Source organism: Tinamus guttatus, unplaced genomic scaffold, assembly GCF_059628265.1.
Source record: "Tinamus guttatus ecotype Peru unplaced genomic scaffold, ASM5962826v1 Tinamus_guttatus_pri_ptg000125l, whole genome shotgun sequence".
In the NCBI taxonomy this organism is placed as follows: domain Eukaryota; kingdom Metazoa; phylum Chordata; class Aves; order Tinamiformes; family Tinamidae; genus Tinamus; species Tinamus guttatus.
Window position 1 is genome coordinate 3,770,246 of NW_028288659.1, and position 25,943 is coordinate 3,796,188.

Below are 25,943 nucleotides of genomic sequence, written 5' to 3' on the forward strand. Positions count from 1 at the left end.
ATGAGAAACAGCATTTATATAACTCATTCACAAAATTTTGTGGATTTGCTTTAGAAGTTTTTTTTTTCATTGTTGGTCACCCATCAAAGAAGATATGTCTCCTTTTTCTGTTCACTAAGATCTCATCTTCCATGATTCTTTTCACAATTTATAATAATCTACAACCAATATTTTCTATAAATTAGTAGCTTCTTTTCTGCCCCATCTTCACAGTTCCTGTCATTGTGCTGGTGAATGACTTTTCTAGTAAACAGTGTAATGTGACTGTTCCCTGACTGAATGATTTAGAATTCATGAATGCACTGTCATGTGTGCATGCACACGCACACACGCACACACATATATGCAGTATAATTTGCAGTTAAAGATGAACTACATTACAAAACTCAGCACCAGGTATCATTTAATTTACTTTCTTCCCTTGACGCGGGGGGAAGCACAGTCTTAGATGAGCTGTGTTCAAGTGATAGAACCAGAAAAATGTTGTTTTTGTTAAATTAAACAGGGCCTTTGTCTTGCCTTTGACTCCACTGAGGACAAAACTATTTTCCTTTTAAGAAATAGAAGCAGAAGGAAACTCATGTGCAAATATGAAAGGATTATTACGCAGACAACTCTTCTGGGGAGCAGGGAATTGTTTGCTGCTAGTGTTCATGAAGGCTTTGTCTTCTGCAAATGTTATTGTGATTAAAAACCGGCTCAACCAAATGATTATGAAGTGAATCAGTACATATTTTCAAGAATATTTGGAATGAATATATTTGCTATGATTTCTGTCTGCTGACAGTTATGACTCCTCTATTTTTGCAGAGGACCTTTTCATCTCTTTATAACAGTCTCTGGACACCATTGGACATTTTTTTTTTGCAGCGAGGAAAACTGCTCCAGCACATGCATATTGGTATGTGAATATCAGCATCATATACTTATGCATGTGTATAACAAGAATTTCACAGGATGAAATAAGGGCATATTCTATATGGTGCATACAACAGACTCCCTTCTTTCCCCTGTCAGCTCCCAGTCAGCGCAAAAATCAGTTCTGGCAACTGAAGATAATTATCATTTTCCCCATTTAACATGTATCTATAAAGCAAATTCCACGAGGGGGAGCTAGAAAACAATCTTTCACTAAGCAGGCTATTAAAACTTTTTTAAAAATAAAGTGGCAGATGTATTACATGTTTCTCTTATCAACCAGAATTGATGGCTGAGTTGCCGGTGTATTAAGTCTTCCACTATGATGCCTCTTTGCTGTATGAAAACATCAAGTCATGCTTCAGGGCCTTGTAAAGATTGACAAAAGATTCAGCCCAGGTATCCTTCTGATGCCCTTGGGATTGAGCGGCTCTGTAGGCTGTGTAGACCATGGTCAACACTGTCCTTTCAAAGTCTTCTTTCTTGAGGACCCTTGGGTAGGTGGACAGCCTGCTACTCAGCCTGCGGATCTCTGTGATGCTCTTGGGAATAACCTCATTGCAGATGGTGTCAAACTCAGCAGCCTTCCTCAGTGAAGCCAGCTCCTCATCTTTGATGGAGATTCTCTGACTTTTGTCAATGTCAAGCTCAGCTAAAAGAAACTGGTACAAAATCAGAACACAGAAAGCTATTTATCTTCTTCAAAACAGTCTAGGCAGATTAAATGTGAATTCATGACATGTCTTTAGGTCTTCGCTTTAGTCAAAAGCAAAGACTACTTTTGTCAAAAGTAGACAAACCTCTCATAGCACTAGCTGAATGTGCATCAGACCAGAAAGTCTCTGTGTAAATGTTGCATTCAGTTCTGAGCTGCCTATCTGGGGAAATTGCAGACAGGCTATGGGCAAGGGGAAGAGTAGCTATTCTTCTGTTGTCTAGAACAAGCAGGTATTGCTGTTGGTGCCGTGTGGGGAATAGAGCGATCAGGGATAGCAGCTTATCTGGGAAAGGCCATTTCCCACCCCATCCTCCACCCTGCTCCCCCCCAGGAACAGCAACACTGGTTTGACTCTCTGTAAGAGAGCACATTTGTTGGCATTTGGCTTCTCAGCTGACATGCCCTGCTTGGACATCCAATCCCAGACCCCTTATTATGGGGAACAGATAGACGTGGCATGGTTACCTTCTTCAGATGGGCTGTTTTCCCTTAGCTAACAATGTGAAACTCTTCCAGATTGCATGCAATCTGTAAACATCTGCAGTCTCTACTGGTGTGGAAGCATGGACCTGAACCATTTTGAACTGAAACTGCCATGCCCTAGGAATGACTCTGAAATAACTGATGCTGGTGGCTTTGATAATTTGGTCAACTGATTTGGGACTGAACCTTGGACCAAAGGATTAGGATTTTAATGTATTATGTCATTAATGCATAATTGTTCTGGAAGCTACTTCCTATGGAGAGCAACTGGCTCTTCTTTTCACTTTGCATATTGATCAGCTAGAGCTCATGCTTCCTCTAGTTTGCTCAACTATGCCAGGTTGCTTTCTTCTTTATGCACCAGAAGAGGTGAGTTTGGCATATACGTGCCTAGTCTTTCCCTTCTGATGAACTACTAAACCATCAGCAATGGATTTATGGCTGGAATAGCGAAAGATAACATAGAAAAAGATAATGGATAACCCCAGCACAGACAGTAACCCAGTCTTGGTTAGGGCTTGAGGTACTGTTTACTCCCATATACTGTACCTCATAAAGCAGGACCACGTCTTCCAGTGAGTTTTGTAGCACTGGGTTAAGAAAGGAGGATGAGGACCTCTTCAGTCGTTGAGCAGCTGGGAAAAGCATAGCTGGAAAACAAAAATGGGAAAAGAGAAGTTTCAAGTGGCCAACACTGAAAATGGCAAGGACTTTTCAGTAACAGATTCAACCAAATAACTTCCTGCTGTAAAAACTTACTGTAAAGTGTGACTTCTCATTGTAAATGTAAATAAAATTGACCACATGGACTGCCTTGACAGTAATATGCTAGGGAAAGAGAACAGCTATTTGCCCTGTACCTATATAATGTCTAACACAGCAAGGTTATAATCCAGGCCTGGGACTCTGAGATATAGCCACAATGTAATGAATAATAATTATAACTGCAGTATAACAAAGCCTGACATGTATGCCTTGACTCAGGGCCAGTGGAGAGAATCTGCAAGGTAAATCAGTTCTGATCATACATAAAGCTGCTGTTTATCAGTCCATTCTGCCTTGAAACACTTCTAAGACCATGCATTTCTCCTAATTACAGATGTCCGTAAGTTGATCTGTCATTAGCTGGTAGAGAGACCTCTCCTCTGGAGAGTCAATCACTTTTCCTACCCTGATCGTATGTATCTGGAAAGAGTGATTCCCTTTTAGGAGATGCCTATGTCTCTTCTTTGACTGTTGAGTGAACATTCGATCAGCTTAGGCCAGGCAGCTAAAGTGCCAGGCAGCTGGGTGAGTCCCAGTCTCTAATGACTTATATGCTACGCAGACTGATAGATAAATATCACTCAGTCTAACATAGTCAAACATTTATTCACTGCAGTGAGGTAGAATGTTTGTGGTATTGTGGGCCTGGGCATTCAGGAGTACAGGAGACATGTGATGATGCATAACAGATCATCTGAGCACTTTGAGTTACTGTAATTACTTCTTAGGAAGTGTAAATTCCTTCTGGAATAGAGAAAAAGACTGTTTTATTTTATGTTATGTGTATATAAATAGATGTTGATAGTTTGGAGGTAATGTTTGAGGAGTTTTTTAAAGCTGTGCCTATTACTTCATTTTATCTTAAATGTCACCTCTCCACTTTAATTATTGTTCAACATTGCAGAAACTTGGAAACATGTTTAAAAAGAGGAAAAAAAAGCCTCATAATTCTACAATTATGAGTAATATTTATCTCAAAATGTTGTCTTGTTTCTAAAAAAAAAATCATGCCACCCTTTATCTACCAGATTTGCTTTCCATGGAATATTTCTGAATAGTTCAGTTATTTTTTTGTTCTTGTGATGGATTTTGCTTATTGCTTGTAGAAGAGCATGACTGAGTGTCATTTAAAGATCTCTCTGTCAGATATGCAATTCTTTTTCTGGAGCACCTGTAATTTTTTTATAGAAAACCACATAGTTCCTCAGACAATTTTTATCTTTGTTTACCCAAGCAGATCATAAATACTAGTTCCTTCTAGACTATGTTGCCTCAATGCAGTCCTGTTTCCTGGGCCATTGCCAACAGTTGACTTTAATAAAGTTTGACTTGTTAATGATATTTAACTTCTGGTAATGCCAGGAGAAGGAAACCAGGCACCAAGAGATTTAGGTAATTAGGATCTCTACTATTTGTCAAAAGGAAAATTAATTGTGATAATACCAGGTATGAGGTAATTCATGCTTGACCCAGCAAAGTGTATTTTGGCCTTGAATTAATTAGGGAACATAATATAGGTAGAAGATATTGTTAAATTGCAACATACATACTGAAACTGGATACTGCTAACTGCAAATAGGTACTTCAATGACATGTCCCAGGCATTTTGGTATGATACCTCAGAGCTAGTTTTTACATTTTGAATCCATATGATTTGAGATTAATATTTGTTTTAAAAAATGCAACAATATTTGCAGAATATGTGACTAAGAGCCCGAAGAACTGAATGCATCAAATAAAGCACCTGACATGTCTAAAAGGACTTGCTTTCTGCTATAGCTTTTCTCTCGCTTGATACCTTTACCATCTGGCCAAGCTGAGAAGATGGTGAGTTTGGAAAGGTCACAAGTCACCTGCAGGCTCTTCTTGTGAGAGTGCTGGGGTTCATGCCATCAGGGAAGATGTTCCGTAAGATCTTGTCCCTTTGCTCCTATGTAGTGACTGTTCAGAATACCACCAGAGGGCAGAGCTGAACCAAGGGACAGGCGTCTCCATTTCTCAGCTTACCTTGTGCCAGTAATACACCACTGTAAGTAACACTTTCTAGCGCCCTTCCTATCACCTTTATGATCTTGGAGAAGGGAACTCAGCACTGCCACAGCCTGGTTTCAACCCTTACAAATGTGGCTGGTCACCAGCAAGGAGACGATATCCCTTGTTTTATGCTGCTACTGTTTTTTCAGTGTTCATCCCTCTTGCTTAAAGCTTTGCTGAGGCAGCCTGGAGCTATGCTATCTTTTGCTCTTGGCAGTTGGAAATGCAATTGAATGCACTTTAAACTTCAAGCACCAATTGTTGAGTTATTTAAATTTGTATTACTGGGAAATTGAAGCTCTAATTAGTAAGCAATTTGCAGAAATCAAAGCCATAATGATGACAATTCATTTTAATCTCTTTTAGATGCCCTTTCAATGGAAACAACCCCTGGATGCAAAATACTGACACATATGCAGATGATTGCCGTCTCACAACTTTCCTGAGCTGTGGAAGAGGTGTCTGTGGTATCTTGCATCACTCTTGTCATGCTGATCACTCTTAGGTTTTATGCCATGTGCAAATTAGTACCATGGGGCTGAGATAGGGAGTTACCAGATTCAGATGATCACTGTTCACCTAGAAAAGCCTCACTTATTTTGCTTCCTTGAATTGACTTACTACTGAGCCACTTGCTGAATCACAGGTAACAGTTCTGGAGGGCAGCTGAGTTTTCCTAACCAGCTTTCCCCAAGGATTAGGTTAGGCAATCCAAAGAGACAAGCTACTGTATTGTGAGAAAGAGCTTTGTGTGCATGTCAGAAGTATATCAGCCTCTGTTGGGACTGGGCCAGCACTGACTCCCTGAACTCATTATCTTGTTCCCAAAACATAGGAAACTCTGTTACAGCTCTTGCAAACCCTATTCAGAAACTCCTGAGCTCAGTTCTTATTTGTCATGGTGATCAGATTTTCCTGCTTCACATTTTACCCCAGTCCTTCCCTCTCTGCCCTTGCACAGTATTCAAATCCTTCCACTATCACCCCAATTACAAGGGTCTCCATGAAATCCAATGTTCCTCGGAGACTCTGTGAGCATCAGGAAGGGCACATTCTGATTTTTTTTGGATAACTTACCAGGTATGTAAATTTAGCATAAAAGCTGAGAGAGAAGGAGTTGCAGCCAAGCTCTGCATTTGGAAGTCATAAATTCTTCTTGAAACTTTTCTTTTGACCTTACTTCCTCCCACATTTACTTGTAGCTCTGTTGTGAGCTAGCTGTATAATATCAAAGAAAAACACAGCAGTATTACTATGATTTACTGTCTCTTTCCCATTTTCTTCCCTAAGGGAATTTCCTGTGACACTACTGATTAATTTTTTATAGGAATATGTGAAGCAAGTTGCATATTTTTATAGTGATGATGTAGCTGATTCATTTCAACAGAAGTAACTGTTAATGCCTGAAGAGAGCAGATCTAGGCATCCATACTGACATGGACCTAACCCAGTGCTCATTGAAGCCAGTGGAGATATACCTATTGACTTACTATTTTTACTTCTGTTACAAGTAAAACTTGAAGCAAGAAGTTTCAAGAGACCTCCAAGTGAGATCCAATATTTTCCTGATAAAAGCTGGTCAGTCTCATAATTAAAAGCTTATGATTCGCCAAGATGAGGTAGAAAATATAAGACTTCCATTATCCTCAATGGAAACAATTTCTATTTTATGTCTGTGCATTATGGACTTCACTGTCCTCCAAATCCCTTCTTCAGAGAAACCCTAGGAGCACTCCCTGATCTGATTAGCCTTGCTGTCCACAGAGGCATCAGGATGGGAGGCAGAGGAGCACAGTGTGCCTGAACAAGCTGACCATCATCCTGGCTGCCTGCTTGATCCAGAATGGCTAGGGTGCCCTTGAGCATGTCACATCTGTCTGAATTTGCAGATCAGTCAAGGTGTCCAGTCTTGAAGGTGGCTTAAAAATGCCCCTCTACATACAGTTAAAAAAAAATGTAGGCATTTCCTTCACTGCTAGATTGCTCTCTGCTAGAGTCTGGCAACCCTGACAAATCTATGCTGACTCAATTCTTGTTCACTTTTTGAGCAAAAACTGTAGTAGCTTTTGCCAAGTTATTGGCTTGCATCTAACTATTTAGCACATTGCAGCTTATAAATTGCTTTCTTGTTTAAATGTAATGTCAACTATGAAGCTGACAATAGCATTATTTGAAAGCTTTTTTTATCCTTCTGAAGAACTGAGCAAGAATTTTCTGGACCTCATTAGCCACATGATAAATGTTTGTCATCCTCTTACACATTTTCTACGTAGTTTCACTGGCGAGGGGATAAATGCTTGATTTTGTTTTCCAGTCCACACTCCTGCTCCTGATGGATAACTCCCAATTTCTGACTGTGATTTGCTTGCACAATAAAGACACAGCATAGCTGCAGAAGTACTGAATTATTTGTGCGTCATTGATGCCCTTCTTCTCCTATGCCAAGGTGTCAAGCCAAGAGCATGAAACAGTGATGACCATCACTCCAAAGTGTCTACTTCTGCTGTCAGATTGTAGCAGCAACTTCCCAGGGCTTCAGGACAGAAATTGGATTTAATTAGCACCATGACTCAGTAAAAATTGTTTTTTTTTTTCACTTCAGGGTCTTGGAAAAAGGCTATCTCACATCTTCAGTGATACCCCTTTCATGAAGGATGGGAGAGGTATAGAGCTCAAATGACTTGTGGATATAAACTCCTGATTCTCTGCAAGCAGAGCAAAGGACATCGTATAGCTGTTGGGGCAGAAACAAGGTATTTGTCCACCTAGAGTTGACCAGTGAGCAAGATTCAGTCTGCAGGTTGCCAGTTGTGTCACTCTGTCTTAGACTATTTGGGCCTGACTATGAAGAAGCTAAAGAAAATCATTTCTTTGAACCTCATGGCTTTTTGGGACAAGCCCCTTATTTCTGAGACTATGAAGCGGGGAGCTGTTGCACAGACAGCAGCAGTTCTCATTCAATCAACTCCTTAATGTACTTTCTGAACATCTAACTGGGATTCACAGGGCTCTGTAAAACCATAATCATCCCAAACCACCGTAAGTATCTTTTTACAGCAAGCTCACGATCACTCTGTAGTAGTAAGAAACACCTGTGGGCTCAGTAGAATGTCTAGTTCAGTCTAGAAAAAAATTTCCTTTCTTCCCCAATGCTTTTGAAGTTATGATTCCTAAAACTCAATAGAAGATAATGCATCCCATATTATAATGAGAACATTTTTTCCCTATTGCTTTTATTTTTAATACTACAGTAGAGAATAAAAGTGATTACGACAGAGTAGATGCTCACTGCTGTGAGTGTGTGGATGGAAAGGAATATCCCTGTTGCCCTCTACATGAGAGGAAATGAAAATGTAACACTTCATAGTTTGTTGTTCATAAAGACATGATGACCCACGCAAAAGATTTTTCTATAAACACCTTGGCTACTTTTTTGTTCTATGTTATAACAAACCCAGAGAAATACAAGAGTTGAATTTTACTGTAAGTGCCGTGATTTTTTTCCTGGACTAAAAATTACGTGACTAAAAAAAACTAGTAACAGAATTTCATCTTCTGCCCTTTTTTAAAGTCAGTTTCCTCAAGACTCAAAAAATCTAACTCCTAGTCCAGGTGAAGACCCCTTTTACACTTTCTATTCATCAAATAGGAGCATATGCATATCTGGTGTCATAAAATTTCTCTAACTGTCTGGGATTTGCACTAAATGGATATCAGCACACCCCAAGGATCCTGTCAAGAGAAGACATTAACTGATAACCTGATAGCACATTTTGTCATTCACAGTGCTTTTTCATTCCAGATGAAGTTAAGCATTTCCCAAAGCAGATGAACAGAATGCTGCCCATTAAGCGATTGTATAGGCAAATGTAGCAGCCATTATAATGCCCTGTTAGAACTATGATTGATCTAGGCTGCACTGCAGAAGAGACAAGGGTGTGTCTCACCTAGAATACCCCTGAAGAATTTTTTGTTTCATATTTCTGTTTGATTGCCTTATTTATGAGGATCTTCTGTCAGATTGGGAATATATTATCTGTAAAGAGCCTTATTTCTGCAAGATGACTCTTTAGTGGGTCTTTTTGCTGGGTAGATCCATTGCTAGAGTAACAATGCACTATCATGAATTTACTGCCTCTGGCTAATTGTGAAATACCTGTCAAAGTCACAAAAATTTTTGCTGCTCTGAGAAACTACCTGCTTTGCATCTCCAGCAGATGTTGGTACCAGAAGCAGTGCTTCCTTCAGAGCAGAGTGATGTTGGTCTATCAGATGTATGTGTTGGGCAGTGAAAGCATAACACAGTCCACAAAAAATATAATGGAAATATGTGATGAGCAAGTTTAGACAAAGTAATCTCACACTCCTTCATTTTTGTCCTGCCCTTGCCATGTCCCTAGAAAGATGTATGTACAGTGGTTGTGTAAGGTGCTTATACTCTTCTGTGTTGCAATTATGTCATGTCTAGGTGTAAAATTTGCCTGAGGGATAGAAATGGAGTGCCATCAGGCATAGCTTCTTTTTACTTCGTGACATTTTGCATTCTATCACAAAACTGCTACATTTGAAAGCATCAAACAGTTTAGCAAAAAAAAAGAAATGGAAGAGTAAGGGAACCTGAAGGAAGCACAAGAGGTATAGAAATAAGGGAAACGGACATAAAAAAATTGAAAGACAAAGAAAGTAAAAACATCATGGTATGATAGGCTGGTTTCTACACCTTTATACTGCACTGTAGTTCCAGAAGTAGCTCCCCTGACAATGAGTGCTATGAAAAGTCTTGTGCATTCCAACCTTAATGAATTAAAATCCGTATTACTGGGAGATGAAATTCCAATGCTCTTTAAGAGAACAGAGCAACAAGATGGAAAAGACATTTTCACAGAATCATAGAATCACAGAATGGTTAAGGTTGGAAGGGACCTCTAGAGATCATCTAGTCCAACCCCCCTGCACATGCAGGGTCACCTAGAGCACGTGGCACAGGACTGCGTCCAAGCGGGTTTTGAAGATCTCCAGAGAAGGAGACTCCACAACCTCTCTGGGCAGCCTGTGCCAGGGCTCTGTCACCCTCAATTTTAATTACAAACAAGTATGAACTAGCACATTTTTAACAGAATTTGCTTATTTTTAACAGAATTTTTGCCTCTTTTACCAAGAGAATATTCTTTGTCGTACTTTTAGCCCCATATTCTTGATATCTTAGCTCCTAAATGTAAAATTAATAACGGCAATGATCTCTATTCCTGCCTGATGGCCAGAAGTGAGCATAGGCACTTGTTTCTTCTTCAGTCATAAGAGGAATGGTTAAATAACATGATTTGAGAAAATATGACTAGCCTTAACTGACTAAAATGGTCTCAGAATTAATTGGTCACATGAAATTTCCATCATGCAATATTTTTACATGGTCCCCACTTTGTTATATTATTTATTCTTCTTTGGCCATAAAGAGGGGATCCCCATCTGAAATTATTAATGCTCACAAAAAAAAAAAAAAAAAAAAAAAGAAAAAAAATTAGCCTACCAGGAGAGGGCTTTAACATGCTGAAGTAAGTTGACATATCAGGTATGGAAATAAAATACTGAGAAACTGAAGGGAAGGAGAAATCAAATATATTGCTGTCCTTCAACTTAATGACATGTTCCTAGGAACTGGGAAAGAGTGAAATACCTGTCCTTACCAGTCCTGAAGGACACTATATGAGAAAAAGTACAGCAGTAATGAAAGGGAATATCATTCCTATTCCTCGGATCTAACACAGGTACCAAGCAATGTTAATAACATACAAAATTTCAGAGAGAGGTAGGAACTGAACCAACACATCCTTGCATTCAGTGCAGAGCTACCTTCCCTGTCTGTGACACACTGCTCATGAGAACTTGTTTCCAAGATCTCCTAACAAACACTGGAAAACACAAAGCACTCTAGAAATAATTAAGCACATCGAAAATGTTTCTTGCAACTAAGCAAACGAAGGAATATAATGACGATCCCACATCCTTCCATTTTTCTCAGGTGTGAGCAGAGAAGAAAGAAGGGCATGAAGAAATGCATCTGGCTCTTGGTGTTTCAGGATGAGTTCATCACCAAGCTCATGGGAAGGACACTCAAAGCAGAACTCAGAGAGTGATTCTTCTGATGAACAATGGAGAGGGAACAATGGAATCAGGCCTGTGCTACAATGGAAAAACAGAGTTGCAGCAGCTCATAAAGGTGTATGCATTGTGCTATTGCTTCTCTGAAAGGAAAACCCTTCTAAATCACTCTCTTCTTCCAATTCTTTGCCCTTTTTATATTAACATCATAGAATTCTCAGTTGCAAGCAGCAAGTCTCCCCTTAATGGAGGAAAAAAAAGGGGTGAACCTGAACTCTGCATCAATTCTCAGATAAGTATTTGTACAGGGAGGAAATAGTACAGAGGAGAGGCATGGACTAGTGAGCAGGATCATTTTATATTTCCTTATGCTTTCTTTTTTTTTTTTTTTTTTCCGCACAGGTTTCCTTGTTTTTCTGGTAGACAAAGGTGACTACAGAGCTAGGATTTTGCTGAAGCTGACCTAATCAGAGCTGCAAGAGGCAGTTCCACACTTGTCCTCTAGTCATGCTTTCCTTTCTTCCCTTTGCTCCAACCCAACTTTGTGTCGCCATATAGTCAGCCAAGCCAGGGATCTGGCTGGTCATGAATGAAGGGAAAATCAAAAAAACAAAAAACAACCCAAAAAGCCATTGTAGATTTCAACTGCCTCATTCCCCACCCCTGTTACCATGCCAGTAGCTTTCCTCCATAAGAGGAACTCCCAGTGTAAGTGTGGTCTGCATACTCATAGGTCATTTGGTGATGATTCCGGTCTTGGATGACATAATGATGGATTTGTAGCCTGGGTTAGGAAAAAAGTTGAACCCATTTCTCATGATAACACACCTTATGACCTACCACCAAGCCCTTGAACTCATTTCTGCAGATGGCCACATGAACTACTGTGGTTCTTACAGAAGCTAAAGGTGAGCGTACACCCTAATTCCCTTAGCTGACAACCATTTATTTCCATTTTATGTTTGCATCTCTTGAACTTTTAGCAGTTGAACAGTTAAACAGTTGAACAGTTAATTCAATTAGCACAAAGAATATCTAAAAGTTTTTCCAAGACTGAATGCTGAGGAATAAATCAAAGGTCAAGTACGAACCACAGATCTAGCAGGGAGCAGTATGGATTTTCTTTCATAAATTCTAAACCATATTTCACATTCTTCAGTGCAAATATGTAATGTTGTTGTTGACAAGCTCCATAAAACATCCTTTCAGAGAATGCCGTGTGCATTAACTAAACAGTTGATATTATGTAGATTTAGAAACTTTCTTTGAAATTAGCTTGCATTTCATCTTGGGAAGTGACAGGCCCCTACTACCTGCTAACTTGGTAGTTAGCACTGTCCAGTTCAGTGATGACTTGCAGGTTGATGTCCAGGTCAACCTGCAAGTCGTTTCAGAAGATATGCATCAGTGAAACAGAATCTAATGGATCTATTCAAAATGGCACTGTATTCTATGCAGGTGGCCAAAATGAAAGATATACGGGTTTTCTAACTTTAAATCTATGGCCATAAAACCTTTAGAAAATGAGAAACAGTGGAAGAGTCTTACTACTGCTGATTAAATTGTCCTGTGATGAATTACTCTGTAGGAACTGTCCCACTGATATTGTGGATTTATCATCTGCACTCAAGAAAAACAGAAGAAATTGTGGGAGCCCTGAGATTACGCACTTAAGCCTTTTGTGAATAGTTTCAAATAGCAAATAAAGCAAAAGATTTGTCAGTAGATCAAGAAACTATTAATGAACTGTTAACAAACCATATATTATTTGAATTGTGTGTGAGCTGCTCACTCACATATAGCTTCACACATGGGAAATGACAAACTTGCTGTAACTAATTATTTATCAATACTGGCAGCTCAAAGCTGGGGAGGGATAAGGATTATATTGCTCTATTCTCTCCCCCAGATTCAGAAAGACCAAAATTGTCCTCATGTTCTTTCTAAATCCCCATCCAAAAGCAAATAAATTGGTAAGAGGAAAATACACAAGTCCCACTCCCCTGCTTCCTCTACTCTGAAATTTCACTCAGAAATAAGGAAACCTCAGCTGCCTTTCCAGTTGTTCACTGAGCTCCAGATGTCAGTGCACCTGCTGGTAGCTCTCCTAATGACATGAAGATGTGCTGGATGCAGGAAATGTATAAATCAGCCTTGTGCAATAAGCACAAGGGGATAGTGAGTCCTTTCTGCGAGGAAAAGTAGTATTTCTGGAAGCAATGTCTTTTCAAAGCGTAGTATATTTCCAAGTGTTGAAGATAAAGGCAAGAAGTCAGAGGTAGTAACTAAGAGCTGAAAACAGATTTGGATGTGTTTCTGGGCCAGTCTTGTACAGCTGTTTGGCCAACTGAGGAGAAAATCCCTGTGTACTCCTGCGTAAGAGACAGGGAATCCTCACATCTCTCAGAGTGATGAGAGAGATCACCATAAGAAGGTGTTTATTCTGGCAAACTTTCATCAAAACTGAGTGCATGATTAGGTCCCATTGTGTTAGATTCTACATTTGCATAAAAATGTTATTAATAAATTAACATAAATCAAATATAATTGTCCACTAAATCTAACTGACAGATTTCAATGTGTGCAGATGTCATGGTGGGCCAAAGGAATTTCATCAATCTTTGTGATATTGCCAGAAACCTTTCAAAGCAGTCTGAAGACTTAATGCAAAATGAATTATTTTCACAGCTGCCTCCCTCAGCTCCATACACACATATGGGATTTCCATTTTATGGACTCCTTTTCCCACTACTCCTTAATATTGCGCAATCTCTTAAAATTTGAATATTCCTAGATCTTTCAGGTTTCACAATTGGCTGAAGTAAAGCTGAGACTGAGGGACAACTGTAATCACCATTAAATTAGAAAGACTTGCCAGAATTTTGAGTATTACAGACTGTTAAAGGCAGCTGGACACTGTGGTTGTGGTCCTTAAATAACCTGAGCTGCCACTACTAGCCCCATGATGCTGCTTATTGGGCAGCCTGGTCACAGAGATCCCCTGTGCTGTGAAATGCAGGCTCGGTATCAGAGGGTAAATAAGATAGTTAGATTCAGGCTTCCCAAAATCTTCAGTCAACAACATAATCCGAATGTTTTGTCTCCTAATGGAGAGATTCGGAAAAGTATGAAATGACAACAGTTTCTACTGACATTGATGGAAATCCAAAACTCAACATCTTAAATTCCTCCAATTCGTGTCCCCCAAATATGCTATCTCACAATGGCTCGCAGCCCAGGAAGGCTCTGCCAATTTATTCTAGTGTGGTTGGTTCAGCATGTGTTCTTTTCCATACAGTTGCCTCTCCTGGAGTCTTTTGAGCTGAGCTTGTAAAATGAATTTTGTCTTCCAGGAAAACAGCATAAGTAAATGTTTATGGTGAAAAAAATGCTAATGACATCATAACTAACTTAAGAAGATTGAATTTGGAGAAAGGGAAGTAGGCTTGATTTCCAGTGAAAATCTGTAGCATGCATCTGACTGAAAGCAGCTGGCAATATATTCTTTGGTTTAACTCCTCCATATGTGAGAAATGACAAAGAGGAACCCTTTAGGTCCGTGCAGAAGCACTTTAGATAAGCAGAAGCACTTTAGATAAGCTGCTGTGTTACTGCCAGTATAAAAAGAAATCTGTTTTTCCTGAATTTGGATTTTTTGTTCTCACAAGTTGGAAACCTTTCGTCTTTCATAGTGAAATATGCTTACTTGAAAAAGGCTTTAGCTGCATATATAGACTGAGTGGGTTGTCTTTATAGACTGCTAATGAAAAATCTTCAGGTCAGTCTGGCATCTGTTTTCTTGCATCTAGAAAAGTATTCTTTGTGAAAACTAGACTTCATAGTGTGATAAATTTGCATGGCACCTCTTCCTCAACTTGGTGGTAATGATGATCTTTCAGTAAAGTAGGCAGAGATCACCTAGTTATATAACAAACTGACCAGTTTTAGGAGTAGAGCGACATTTAGTGTGACCACAAAATGAGTTAGGGACTACTTATTCCCATACTGGCTAATGGCAGTGATCTTTAAGTTCTGGATACTACATAGATAGTGAGTGTTAAGCAGAAATCAAACTAGTGTTTTGTGACTGAGCTTCTCACATGCCAAGTGTTACAGAAAGTTGCTGTCCTGAGTGCTATAACTTTTTGTGAAAAGGTCGCTCAGAAAATGATTTATAACTTTTTACTTTTAAATAATGTATGCAGGATTTTGTCAACAAAAGCACTCATAAGGAAATGCACTGGGTTTTGCAAACAGAGGAGTAAAAAAGAACATTTAACACAGATGACCAGCGGGTTGTATTTACCTCACTGACAAATTTGTGTCTGTAGGGACTGTGTTGTTCACATTGATGGTGCTGTTTGTATTTTCCTTTGGGTGATATATATAAATCTGTTATTCTGCTCTGGATTTCAGCTCAGCTGGACCATGCTTTCTGTGAAAACCGTGTTAAAAAATAGGGCTTAAAAAGATAAAGGATAAAAGGGTGTGTGCTGGATTGATGGTCCATAGCATATGCACCTAGTGATTCAAGGTTTGAAGAGCATCCAGAAATTCTCAGCAAACTTCCAACAGCCTGCTGCCTAAAAACAATTTCTGGATAGAAAATGAGAGAAATGGAATTTCTTAGGGTGTCCCTAAGTGTTATTTACTAGACAGCTTTATTAAATACTGATGACTTTAACTTTTGGAGTCCACAGCATTTTCTTGAAGTGAAGAAATACACCATAAGTCCCTGACTCATGTGATTACCAGCTTGTGTCTGGCTCATGACTCTAGGGCCAAGGATAAACACCAAAAACCCCTTTCAGTTTCATTTCTGGTGTTTGTTCCCTGTGTCCCTAAAGAAGTCCCTCTGTACACCTTATATTGAACTTTCAGACCTCAGTGAAGCAACTGCTGCCTTCCTCCTGTTCAGCAGAGCTGGTTTTAGGGAGAGACAAAGTACAGTAGGAGATACGTGGATTTTGCACAAGAAAGCAGGGGGGTTAGGCAAGGCAGGCAAGAGCACCCAGCCTGGGCCTGTAAGTAGGTTTTGTCTGTTCATTGATCTTGATGGTGGACAGAAGATAGCTGATATCTGTGGTCGCCTCATCAAAACCAGGACCATCTGAGCTGATTTTCAACACCATGCGGACTGTTTATTTCATCCTGGCTTCTCGCAGACAGCCTGTGTGGAAATGAGCCCATTTTTTTACATATATACATATGTATATATATGTATATATATTTCTCCTAGAAACCTCAATCTGAAAGTAATTTACTGGCCTAGGTGACTTGAGCTCTTGTATCTAATTCCTGTTGTAGGGCACCTGAATTGGAAAAAAATCTATTTTTTTGCATCTTTGCAAAGACTCCAATGTGCTTTAGACTTGCTAAGCTAAGTGGAAAGCAAACTGTCAGTCTCTTTGAGATTTCTTAAACAAACAAAAATGGTGGGGGAGAGAAATGAAAAAATTCTATATATTTTTAACATCACTGGACTTATTATCTTCCAGGACTTTCTGCCAAATTAGCAAGGCAATTGACAAAAACAGAAATTACTGTGACTATGATAAATTAATAGTTTCACTTAAACATGCTGTACCATATAAGGATGTTTACAAGTAATTTTTAACTGGAAATAGAATCTGTTCAACAGAAAAATACCAGTAAATAAAAATGAAGCATTCATTAAATACTTTTTATTTTAGAAGGGGACTTAAGACAGAAACAGTTCCTTCAGACATAAAATGTGTATTCAATAAATAAACAAATTCAAGAAGCAATTACTTTGTGTCTCTCCAGAATCAGATCAGGCATAAACAAAAAATGTTATCTCATGGCTGTGAAAATTACCAAAACCAGAGAGGAAACTGAAGGCTTACACGAACTGATCCATTTCCTCCTCCTAGGACTGAACTGGGGAAAAACAGAGACCTGTGAAGCTGAAGTCCTGCTACTGTGACTGGTGTTAATGGATGTTAATGTAAAGAATTACTGATTTTAATGGGAAATGCTGTAATTGTGCTATGGGGAAAAGTGATAGTTTCTTGCAGCTTCAGTAAGAAAAGCAAAGCAAAGCAAAGCAAAGCAAACCAATAAAATAAAATAAAATAAAATAAAATAAAATAAAATAAAATAAAATAAAATAAAATAAAATAAAAGGCTCTTTTCTGGTCACTGGAAAGAAGTGGGGTTTTTTTTGGTACCTACATAGCTTAGAGAAGTCAAGGAGAAGCAAAAGAAGAGGTGGGCAGAAAACTGGACACATTTCTGATTCAGTAGCAGTAACTTTACACTGTGACCATTGGTGACTTGACAAGACTAATGTATCTCAACATCATGGTGTGTTGAGAGGCTGACGGCAACAGGAAATAAAAAGAGAGTCTTGCTTACATGGAAGGTAGATGGGAACACTACCATCTCCAAAGACACGTAGCCATCCCATGAGCCTGAGAAACAAACGGCTAGGGTGAAGACCAGCATGGACAGATGGGCATCTTCTGAACAGCAGGTTCTGGTGGGAATGCATAGTATACTGACAGGGTGCTACCCTAATCCTAAATATATGTGTGCTTTAATCTTTCCCATCCACCGATCACATTTGGTCTCTCTCTCTCAACTTCAGTTTGGTGCAGTTTACTTTCTTCCCAGCTAACCAAATCTAGCCTAATTCTGCTTCCTCAGTAAAATGAAAGCAGTGGGGGTAGTGCAGGCATCACTGGAGACCTTGTGCATTTGCATCTTCAATCTGAGACTGCAGCAAGGGGGCACAGAATCTCCCTTCTGGTGCCAATTTCCTTCTAAATAACCTCTGAAGAACACATTTTTCTCTTTTCAGCAACTTTTTCAGCTACCCACCTGGCTCCTCCTGAGCCGAGACTCACTGAGTTTGGAGTCCGGCTCCTGCCTGGTGACCTGGTTCACTGTGGCCAGGGAGGAATTTCTAAAGGACGAGTGGAATGTGTGCTAATCTCAGGGGAACTGCAAGCTGCCAAGCGTAACCGACACACCAGGCCAAAAAAGGCCCCACGTATGCTTTCACCAGAAGAAAGGAATGCTTGTGGAAACCGGGAATAGTGGATCTCATTTAACTCCATTCTTTTCCTCCTCACATGCTTCTTCTTTGTCTCAAGTCCAACACTGAACTCTGCCTGCCAGAAGCACAGTGATAGCGAGGCAGGAAAAGCAGGGCTATTGCAGCAGCCACAAAAACCTCAGAGGGTATAGAAAAAAACTATTTTCTAAGGATTAAGTCATTGAGTAGACCCATGGCATGTAATGCAGACTGAAGCTAGTTTACTGGGTCTGAATGAACAAATATTCTGTGAAGGAGATACCACAATCATAATCAAGCAGTAGTTGAATAATACAGGATGTCAGGGTAGTGAGAGACATAGGGAGAATGGAGGCATGCAGGATCTCTTCATCTGCTTTCTTTCCTTCTGGTGGGAGTGAAAACACCATAGATGCCTTCCCTGCCCAGGGACTTTTGTCTGTGTGTCGCTTGAGAAAAGTGCTATCTTCAGCTTATCTTCACTTGATATTATACTGCTTTTTCTTTCATTTTCAGATATCCTGATACATTTTCTCTTCCCCTTCCCACCATCCACTATTCATGAACCTTACCCAAACTAGAGCCACTTTGCTGGAAAACAGTTTTACCAACAAATAACATGTCTGCTCTGGAAGATTTAACACTCAGGGTCACTACAGGAAGCCAAGTTATAGAGAATAACTCATATCCTGGCCTCACTCAAAAGAGTGGCAAAACTCCTGTTAACCTCTGTGGTAGCAGTTTTCACACTTCAGTGCATTTAAAGTTTAAGAAAGGAACAGAGCTGGTTTGCACATTTCAGATCCAGGCCAAGACACTTGGACAGCTGATGCATATGAAGCTCCCTGGAGCTGCTGCACAAAGGGTCCATGTGTATCCAGTAGCTTCCCTGTGTCTCAGGTAGACTCAGCTCCCTCCTATAGGGCTGTCTCGAGCAGAGGGATAGCACACTGGTTTCAAGAGCTGTCTGTGCAGGCAAGCGCCTGTCTTCACGTCTGCATTTGGGTCATCCGCGGCCATGAAGCATTGGCACTGCATGCAAAGTTAATTACACCACCAGTTTGTGATGTACCTCAGCTATTTTCATCTTGCCTGTAGTAATTTCAGTAAACAGAGGTTCTGCAGTTGGGTGATGTTCATTAAGAGCTGCTGACTCTTCTTTCTGTGACACTGTTCTGTTGTCTGTGAAAGGATTTCATTCTGCCTGAGACATCATTACCCTCCTGCCAAAAACTGCATGATCTAAGGTAAGAAAAGAAGTGCTTTGTACTCTAGAAACAGAACAAAATCACCACTGCTACCAACATAATAGATGATGCGTATGCAGTGATCCTGAAGAGATCTGGGACAAGTGACTTGATTACTCCATGCCTCACAATGAAAATGGATGTTTTCTTTCCTTAATTACACTGAAAGTTCTTTGGATGGAGAATTTCATTTATTTATTTCTTTATTTATTACTGTTTGTGCAATATCAGGTACAAATAAGGTCTCTGGACAATCAAGCAAAAGATCAGGAGAGTCCTCAGTGTGCACTACAGTTTTTATATGTGAAAATGAGTTATTTCATTTAGAACTGAACCTCTCTTGAAGCAAACGCTGTTTTAACAGCAGCTGTTAAAGATGAGATGAACTATTTCAGTTTGAAACTGTAAGGAGAGAATAGAATGGCAGCAAGCACCTCTGAGTTGGCATTTGGTTGGGATATAAGTAACCTTGTGTAAAGTGATCAGAATCCCATGATAGTTCAATACATGGTACTAAGGCAAAAAGAAAGAATATTATGATAGGCAGGATCTTAAAAGAATACCGAAACAGCAGAGAGTGTCTAACTGAATCACTAGTCCTCATGATATTGGGATCTACAAAATCTATCTTTATTTCACACTTTTAATCTAGTCTAGTGCATAAATAGAATAAAAGGTTTCACCCCCTTTTCTAATGTTGCTTATTTAGCTCTCCTAAAAATTATATATATCCTATTTATTTATTTTTAATTCTGATAATCCATTTATGACCATGTTGACTGTAAGCTTTAGCCATTTGTGGTTGCTTCCTGTTGAGAAAAGAGCATTGAAATTGCTCAGATCCTTCCTTGCTAACGGTGTGACTGTTTTTATAGCGTACTATATCCACCTGTGATCTAAACTAGAACAAGAGAACTTCTATAGCCCATCCCTGCTTTGTTCTCATCAGTTTGCCACTATTCCTATTTAAAAGATGAAGGACTTAGAGACTTAAACACTTAAAGACCTTTTTAAATATTCCGCGCAGCTCCAGGCTTGCTCAGCGCTGCTTAGAGGCAGTGCTTATTCCCTCAGGCTTATACCACGGTTACATGACTGTCGTCTTCCTGGGACTCCACCTAGAGTGCGGACCCTGCTCTGTGCTGTGCTGCACAGATAACTTGCCTTGGCACTGGCTGCATCATCTTAGCACTGCAGTCTACTCTCATGTAGATATCCTAATATCCTAGCTGTTTCCTTAGCTCACTTCTAGACCTACCTGAAAACAATTATTTCTGATTTTTTTTTCCTAAAAAACAATCTCCTTCCTACTTTTCACAGTTGTTGGACATTTTGTTTTTTTAAGACTTTTTTGTCCAGCTCTATGAAGTACATTTATTTTCCTTTTCTATATAGCTCTTTTTAAAGGAAATTCAGGAAATAGCATAGGCATATAGGCTGTCTCCTTCAGGCCATCCTGAGGCTAATCCTGAGGCTGGGAGTTTCAATCCGAGTCCGTTTCAGGAACTTCTTCTTTCTCTTTACTAGTACAGTTGCAGTTTATAGGGTAGTAATAATTTGTACCATATAAATGAACTCACAAAGCAGGCGACTCCAGCTTACAAACATGTATCCTCAAGAACTGGTACAGAAGAGACTCAAGGAAGACAGGAACAACCTCCACAGCAGATCAAGCATTTTGCTAGTGCAGCTCCAGTGATGCCAGTGGAATGAATTCAACAAACAGGGAAGTTAGAGCAGTTGAAGGAATTTTCTAAGTTATTGTATGGGAGTCAGTGAGCAGAAAAGTTTTGTATTTTCTCCATAAGAAGAAACATGCTTTATGCAGTCAAGCATTGGCAGAGATGGCTCTGTTTCATAGTATTTCATATCTTTCACAGTTTTATGTGCAGTAGATATTTTATGACTTGGATAACAATGACTGTATGGAAATTAAAGGAAGTTAAATAGATGCTGTACTTTTTAAAGTTCTTGTACTATGGCCAGCTGGTGTAATTAATTTTTATTCTTTGGTCAGACCTTTGGAAAACTCAGCATGTCCTAGCTAAGCCAGAACTGTGACTTGGCATCCTAGAGGCCAGCTGAGTGTGTGTATCTGACCACTTGTGGAGTAATTACATGCTGTGTTCAAGCCATATTCCCTCATTCCAACAATTCAAACCAAAAAGTGTCACATAAGCAATGCTGTCAGCAATGAATCCTAGAAGTTCCTAAAGAAGGGACTGACTAGGTGTAATAGCACAATACGTGATGAGGTGGAAAAGAAGTAAATAATGTAAAAAGGTGTGGGGATGCAGTGCATACCCTAATATTCAAGGAACTCATCCCTTGTCCACACCTGCATCCTGGTACATAGCAAACGACCAGACACAGAATATATTAAATGTTGCATCCTCTTAAAATGATTGGCTGGTTTTCCAGCATCAGCTAGGAATGATCGGCTGTGACTTTTTCTGATATCCCTCCCGTTCTTGGCATTGGAGAGCTACCAGCTTTCTATAGTTAAGCCCGTGAGCAGCAACAACCTGCAGATTTTGTGGCTCACGTAGTCACATCAAATTTACAAGCTGTTGTTGCTGCAACACTAGAGTGAATACTGGAGGTTCACAGTTCTGTGGCAAAATCTAAGGGAGGTAAACATTCTGTCTGTCCAAAGAATTCCTTCTGCAGACATTCTAAAAAGAGTAAGATACTTCCTTGACATTATGGAACAACAACCTGACTTTTGTGGAAGGCTAGAGAACATGTACAAAGTAAGGTACGTAAACAAGATAGATCCAACCTTAAGCATTCTATGATTCTATGATCTGGATGTGACTGCAATAAAACATGAGGAAGGCTCAGTACAGCCATTCCCCAAAAGTGTGAGTCCTTAGTGATACTAACATAGTGGCTACCTTACCTTTTTCCCCCTTACTTCTCTGACAGCCAAACGAGAAGAGTTTTACTTTTTGTGCCTTGCAGCTTCTTCTCCAGCCCCCACTGGTATGTGAACATACAATTGCATTTGCTCTCCAAGAAGCTGCAACCACAAGGAATCATATTGCACATTCATTCTCCAAACAGCTACATAACAAGCATGCTCCTGTTTGTGTGTCATTTATTAGAATATGGGAACTCCTAAAGCAAATAAAATACTGCCGGTAGAGATGAAATGTGCTAATGAAGACTTCTCTTAGCATTTCTCCTCAGGGAGCAAGCAATTCCTAACAAATGGAGGGTAAATTTCTCTTCATTAAGCTGGTAAATTTCAAAGTAGCTTGATAAAAGCAACTAGGTGTCAAGCAGTGAGGTTTGTTCAGGATACCACAGCAGCGATTTTTTTTATTATTATTATTTTTTGTTGTTATCAAAGGACGGGATTTGTCCCTTGATTTCTACAGAACAAATATCTACAAATATCTGGAATTCTTACTATATTCATTTGAATGAGTATCACCTCACCTCTACCTGGCACATGGAGATGCCACTTGTTAGAGTTCTAATGCTATAAATTCTCCCAAGACATCTGTTCGACAAAATCCAGCAGGGCAAAGCCACGCAGTTAAGCCTATAGGAGGCTTGAGAAAAACAGAGATGGTAAACAAAATCATTTCATCATCTCAGGATCTTCTCTGTATTATTTTGAAAAAGGCTATCCCTAAGGCCTTATTCCAAAGCTTTTCCTATGACATTTGGAGCTTTCCAAAGCTTTTCCTATGACATTTCCTATTCCAAAGCTTTTCCTATGACATTTTGACATTCCAAAGGCTTTTCCTATGACATTTGGACGATGGGCCACAGCTGGATCTAAACAGGTTGAGGACTCTGTCTGATTTAAACACAATTTTCACGGTTTTAGGAAGGATAAAAAAAGAAATTGCTCAGTTTTCCTGCTAGAAATGCTTTTTCTCAATTTAATAATGCTCACAAAGGCAAGAAGAGGTAGCACAATGGAGTTCCCTCTCACTATTCAGCACATGCATGTTTGTCTTTCCTTAGGTTTGGCTTTATTCAGTTTAAACAACTGCTGATAATTAAAGCGGTCCCTTTTGTCCTATCTTTTTTTTTTTTTTTTTTTTTTTTTTTTGTATACAGCCTGGACTGCTAGTTAAAATGGAGATGATATAGCAATTTATATTTCATTTCCCTCAGACCAGATGCTGACCTGTCTTAGCTATTCCAGTGCCAAACTCAAATCAGGACTGAGATGAGATTAAATCAGATGAGTTTAATGCAGGCACAAGTCACTTGTTGCTTGTGGATGGAGAGAAGAGCTCCAAGTGTGCAGGAGGCTGTGCCATGCCTCAGAACACAAATTTTCCTACTGGGTTGCTAAGCAATTTGTAAATTCATATGGTGCTTTTCCCTCTGAATGCTGCAGAAGAGGATGGGGTTTGCTGGGCTGGCATGTGGGCATTTCAGGAGAGTATAGGTGCTCTGAAGTTGCTATTGTTGGAGGACGAATGCATCTAAAACAGGAGCTGAAGAGTCAAAGCAGCTATGGAGAGAAGTTCTGCTCCCCCATCAGCAGATCTCTCTGCATAATATTTGTGGGAATTGAACTCCTTATCACAACGTGAGTCTCCTCTTCCCTCTGAAGTGCTTCCAAAGAAGCTTTAGGGTTCCCATTTTTTAAATAATTTGCTATCTCAAAAGACAGAATAGAGTTTTGATTTTTCCTTTAAATGATCAAAGTGATTAAAAATGGACTTTTAATACTTGCATGGATTTCTTAGAGGGTTGTGTTGCTTAATTAAACTGAGTAACATAGCAAAACCAAAGAATATCCTTAAACCGCAAGGTGATAATTTTACGAAAATAGAACCCTTTCTGTTTTCTCCACTTCACAGATAATGTATCCTCATTCTCCCAAAAGGTAGAATTTTTATCAGATATACAGATTTAGTTATGATTTTCTTTCTTTCTAAGTGTCATCATTAGAAAGACAAACTTTTACTGAGGGTTTTACAAAGGTGATTAGTGCCACTCCTCCTATTATACAGTCACAGAAAACCAAAGCATATGCAGGTTATCAATAGTCATCCAAGCAGCTGGTGGAAAAACTGGGGAAAGAGACTGTCATTCTCAGTGCCATCTGCGCCCTGACAGGTCTCCCCCACTAATGAGATAGAATGGATAAACCTTGTTAAAGCCACAGCATTACTCCATTCAGTCATTACCTCCCGTTACAAAATCCAGACTAAATCTAATGCACAAATTAGAAAGCATCATGAGCAAGAAGTATGTGTGTGTATTTGAGTGGGATGATTTAACAAACTTCATTTCCTTTAAAAATCTGCGAATTTCAGTATTAGTCCCAAAGAAATCTTCTGGGAGGTGTTTCCTTTCTCCCTTTCCAGCAGCTCTACCCAGCAGCTATAGAACCTCTGCCAAATACCAGAGGAGGTAATAAAAAAAAAAGGAAAGGACATCATCACTAGCTTTTAAGCAACTATCTCCTATGCAATCCAATAGTCCCAAACTGTTTCACAGCTTGCAGCCACCCACTTGAATTCAAGTATATACTGGCAGCTGAAATCTGATAATTATCTAGCAGCTTTCTCTATGTTGTAGGGTCTTAGGCATTGGTAGGCATGCCACACACTCTAAGTATTGTTGTATTTATGATTAACAGGTATCTGCCCATTGTAGCACTAAATCATGCCACCTGTACCTGAAAAGGATTTGCTTTGAAATTTCAGGAGCTGGAATTTTTATTAATATGGGAAAAAAGAGAGAAGTACTAGGAAAGGAAAAAAGTGAGAAGGAAGGATTTGGTTCTTATGATTTTGTTCCTATGTACTGCATGTACCTATGTACTCGTATTATAGTTTTATTTTTTATGCATGTATTATTTAACTAACATAGTATTTAATGGAGAAAGAAAATTGCAGATGGGGGGACAAAATAAAGTAAAATGAAATATAGTTTCAGTTCAATTCTACAGACTCAAAGTTTTCCCTTAAATAGATTTTCACGTTTAAATCTTACCTCTGCTCCATTTGTAGGTCACAGTGGCATGAACACCGTAATAGAACAGCAGCAGCAGCAAAGTCTTCCAATGCATCCTTCTCTTTAAAATAAATGTGTCTAGGTATATACTAGATGTTACTTCCTACCTTGCTTCTTCTCAGGAATATAAATGACTTTTTCTCTCCCCCACCCCCTTTGAAGGAGGAATCTGTCCGTTCTTCTGAGTACAACTGAAATCAATGTGCAGCTCCTCTCCCAAACCAAGCCTCCTCAGGATCAGGAAACTTACTTTCACAGACAGACTTTGTTTTTATCCACATCTGGAATGACTCATGGTGCATGTGAGTTTGCTGGCAGTTGTGTGAATAAATATCATTACATTTTTGTAGCTGAGTTTCATTTGTTAAATCGGCCAGTTGGAATATATTTTTGTCCAAAAAACAGCCACAAGCAATTTCATTAAAAAATGCACTTGAACACTAGGTCATTCACTACACTTCTATAACAAGGGGGCTATAGACTAACCTGTGTTTAAGCTGAAATCCTTGTCTGGGATGATGTGCAGCTACCCTTGGACGCTTAAGACAGGGAGTGGGACATATGAACTGAAGGAACATTTTGCTACTGTGATTCATATAATTGCTCCTTTATTAGGAACATATAATGCAGTGCTTAGAATTCAGTT

At 39.4% G+C, this 25,943-nt stretch overlaps 1 protein-coding gene across 2 annotated transcripts; it reads right to left on the minus strand.

The window, feature by feature from the left end:
• Positions 1 to 443: 443 nt before the first annotated feature.
• On the minus strand, positions 444 to 25,513 carry FAM180A (family with sequence similarity 180 member A). 2 transcript variants are annotated; one of them, XR_015913195.1, is made up of 4 exons: positions 25,277 to 25,513; positions 2,669 to 2,769; positions 1,081 to 1,580; positions 444 to 508 (listed from the first exon to the last, which is right to left on the minus strand). XR_015913195.1 is itself a non-coding variant. In XM_088521652.1 (3 exons), the coding sequence occupies exons 1-3, from the start codon at positions 25,350 to 25,352 to the stop codon at positions 1,239 to 1,241; spliced, it is 519 nt and encodes a 172-aa protein (XP_088377778.1). In that variant the 5' UTR covers positions 25,353 to 25,513; the 3' UTR covers positions 1,067 to 1,238. The 2 variants fall into 2 exon arrangements, 1 of the variants encoding a protein (XP_088377778.1); XM_088521652.1 differs by lacking the exon at positions 444 to 508 and having other exon boundaries at positions 1,067 to 1,580.
• Between the last annotated feature and the right edge of the window lie 430 nt (positions 25,514 to 25,943).

Excerpts from the sequence above, each read along its gene's own strand:
- FAM180A (XM_088521652.1), bottom strand. The coding sequence starts at position 25,352 with ATGCATTGGAAGACTTTGCTGCTGCTGCTGTTCTATTACGGTGTTCAT. Across the intron at positions 2,770-25,276 it reads GACCTACAAATGGAGCAGAG|CTATGCTTTTCCCAGCTGCT; the intron begins GTAAGATTTAAA and ends TTTGTTTTCCAG. Across the intron at positions 1,581-2,668 it reads ACGTGGTCCTGCTTTATGAG|TTTCTTTTAGCTGAGCTTGA; the intron begins GTACAGTATATG and ends ATTTTGTACCAG.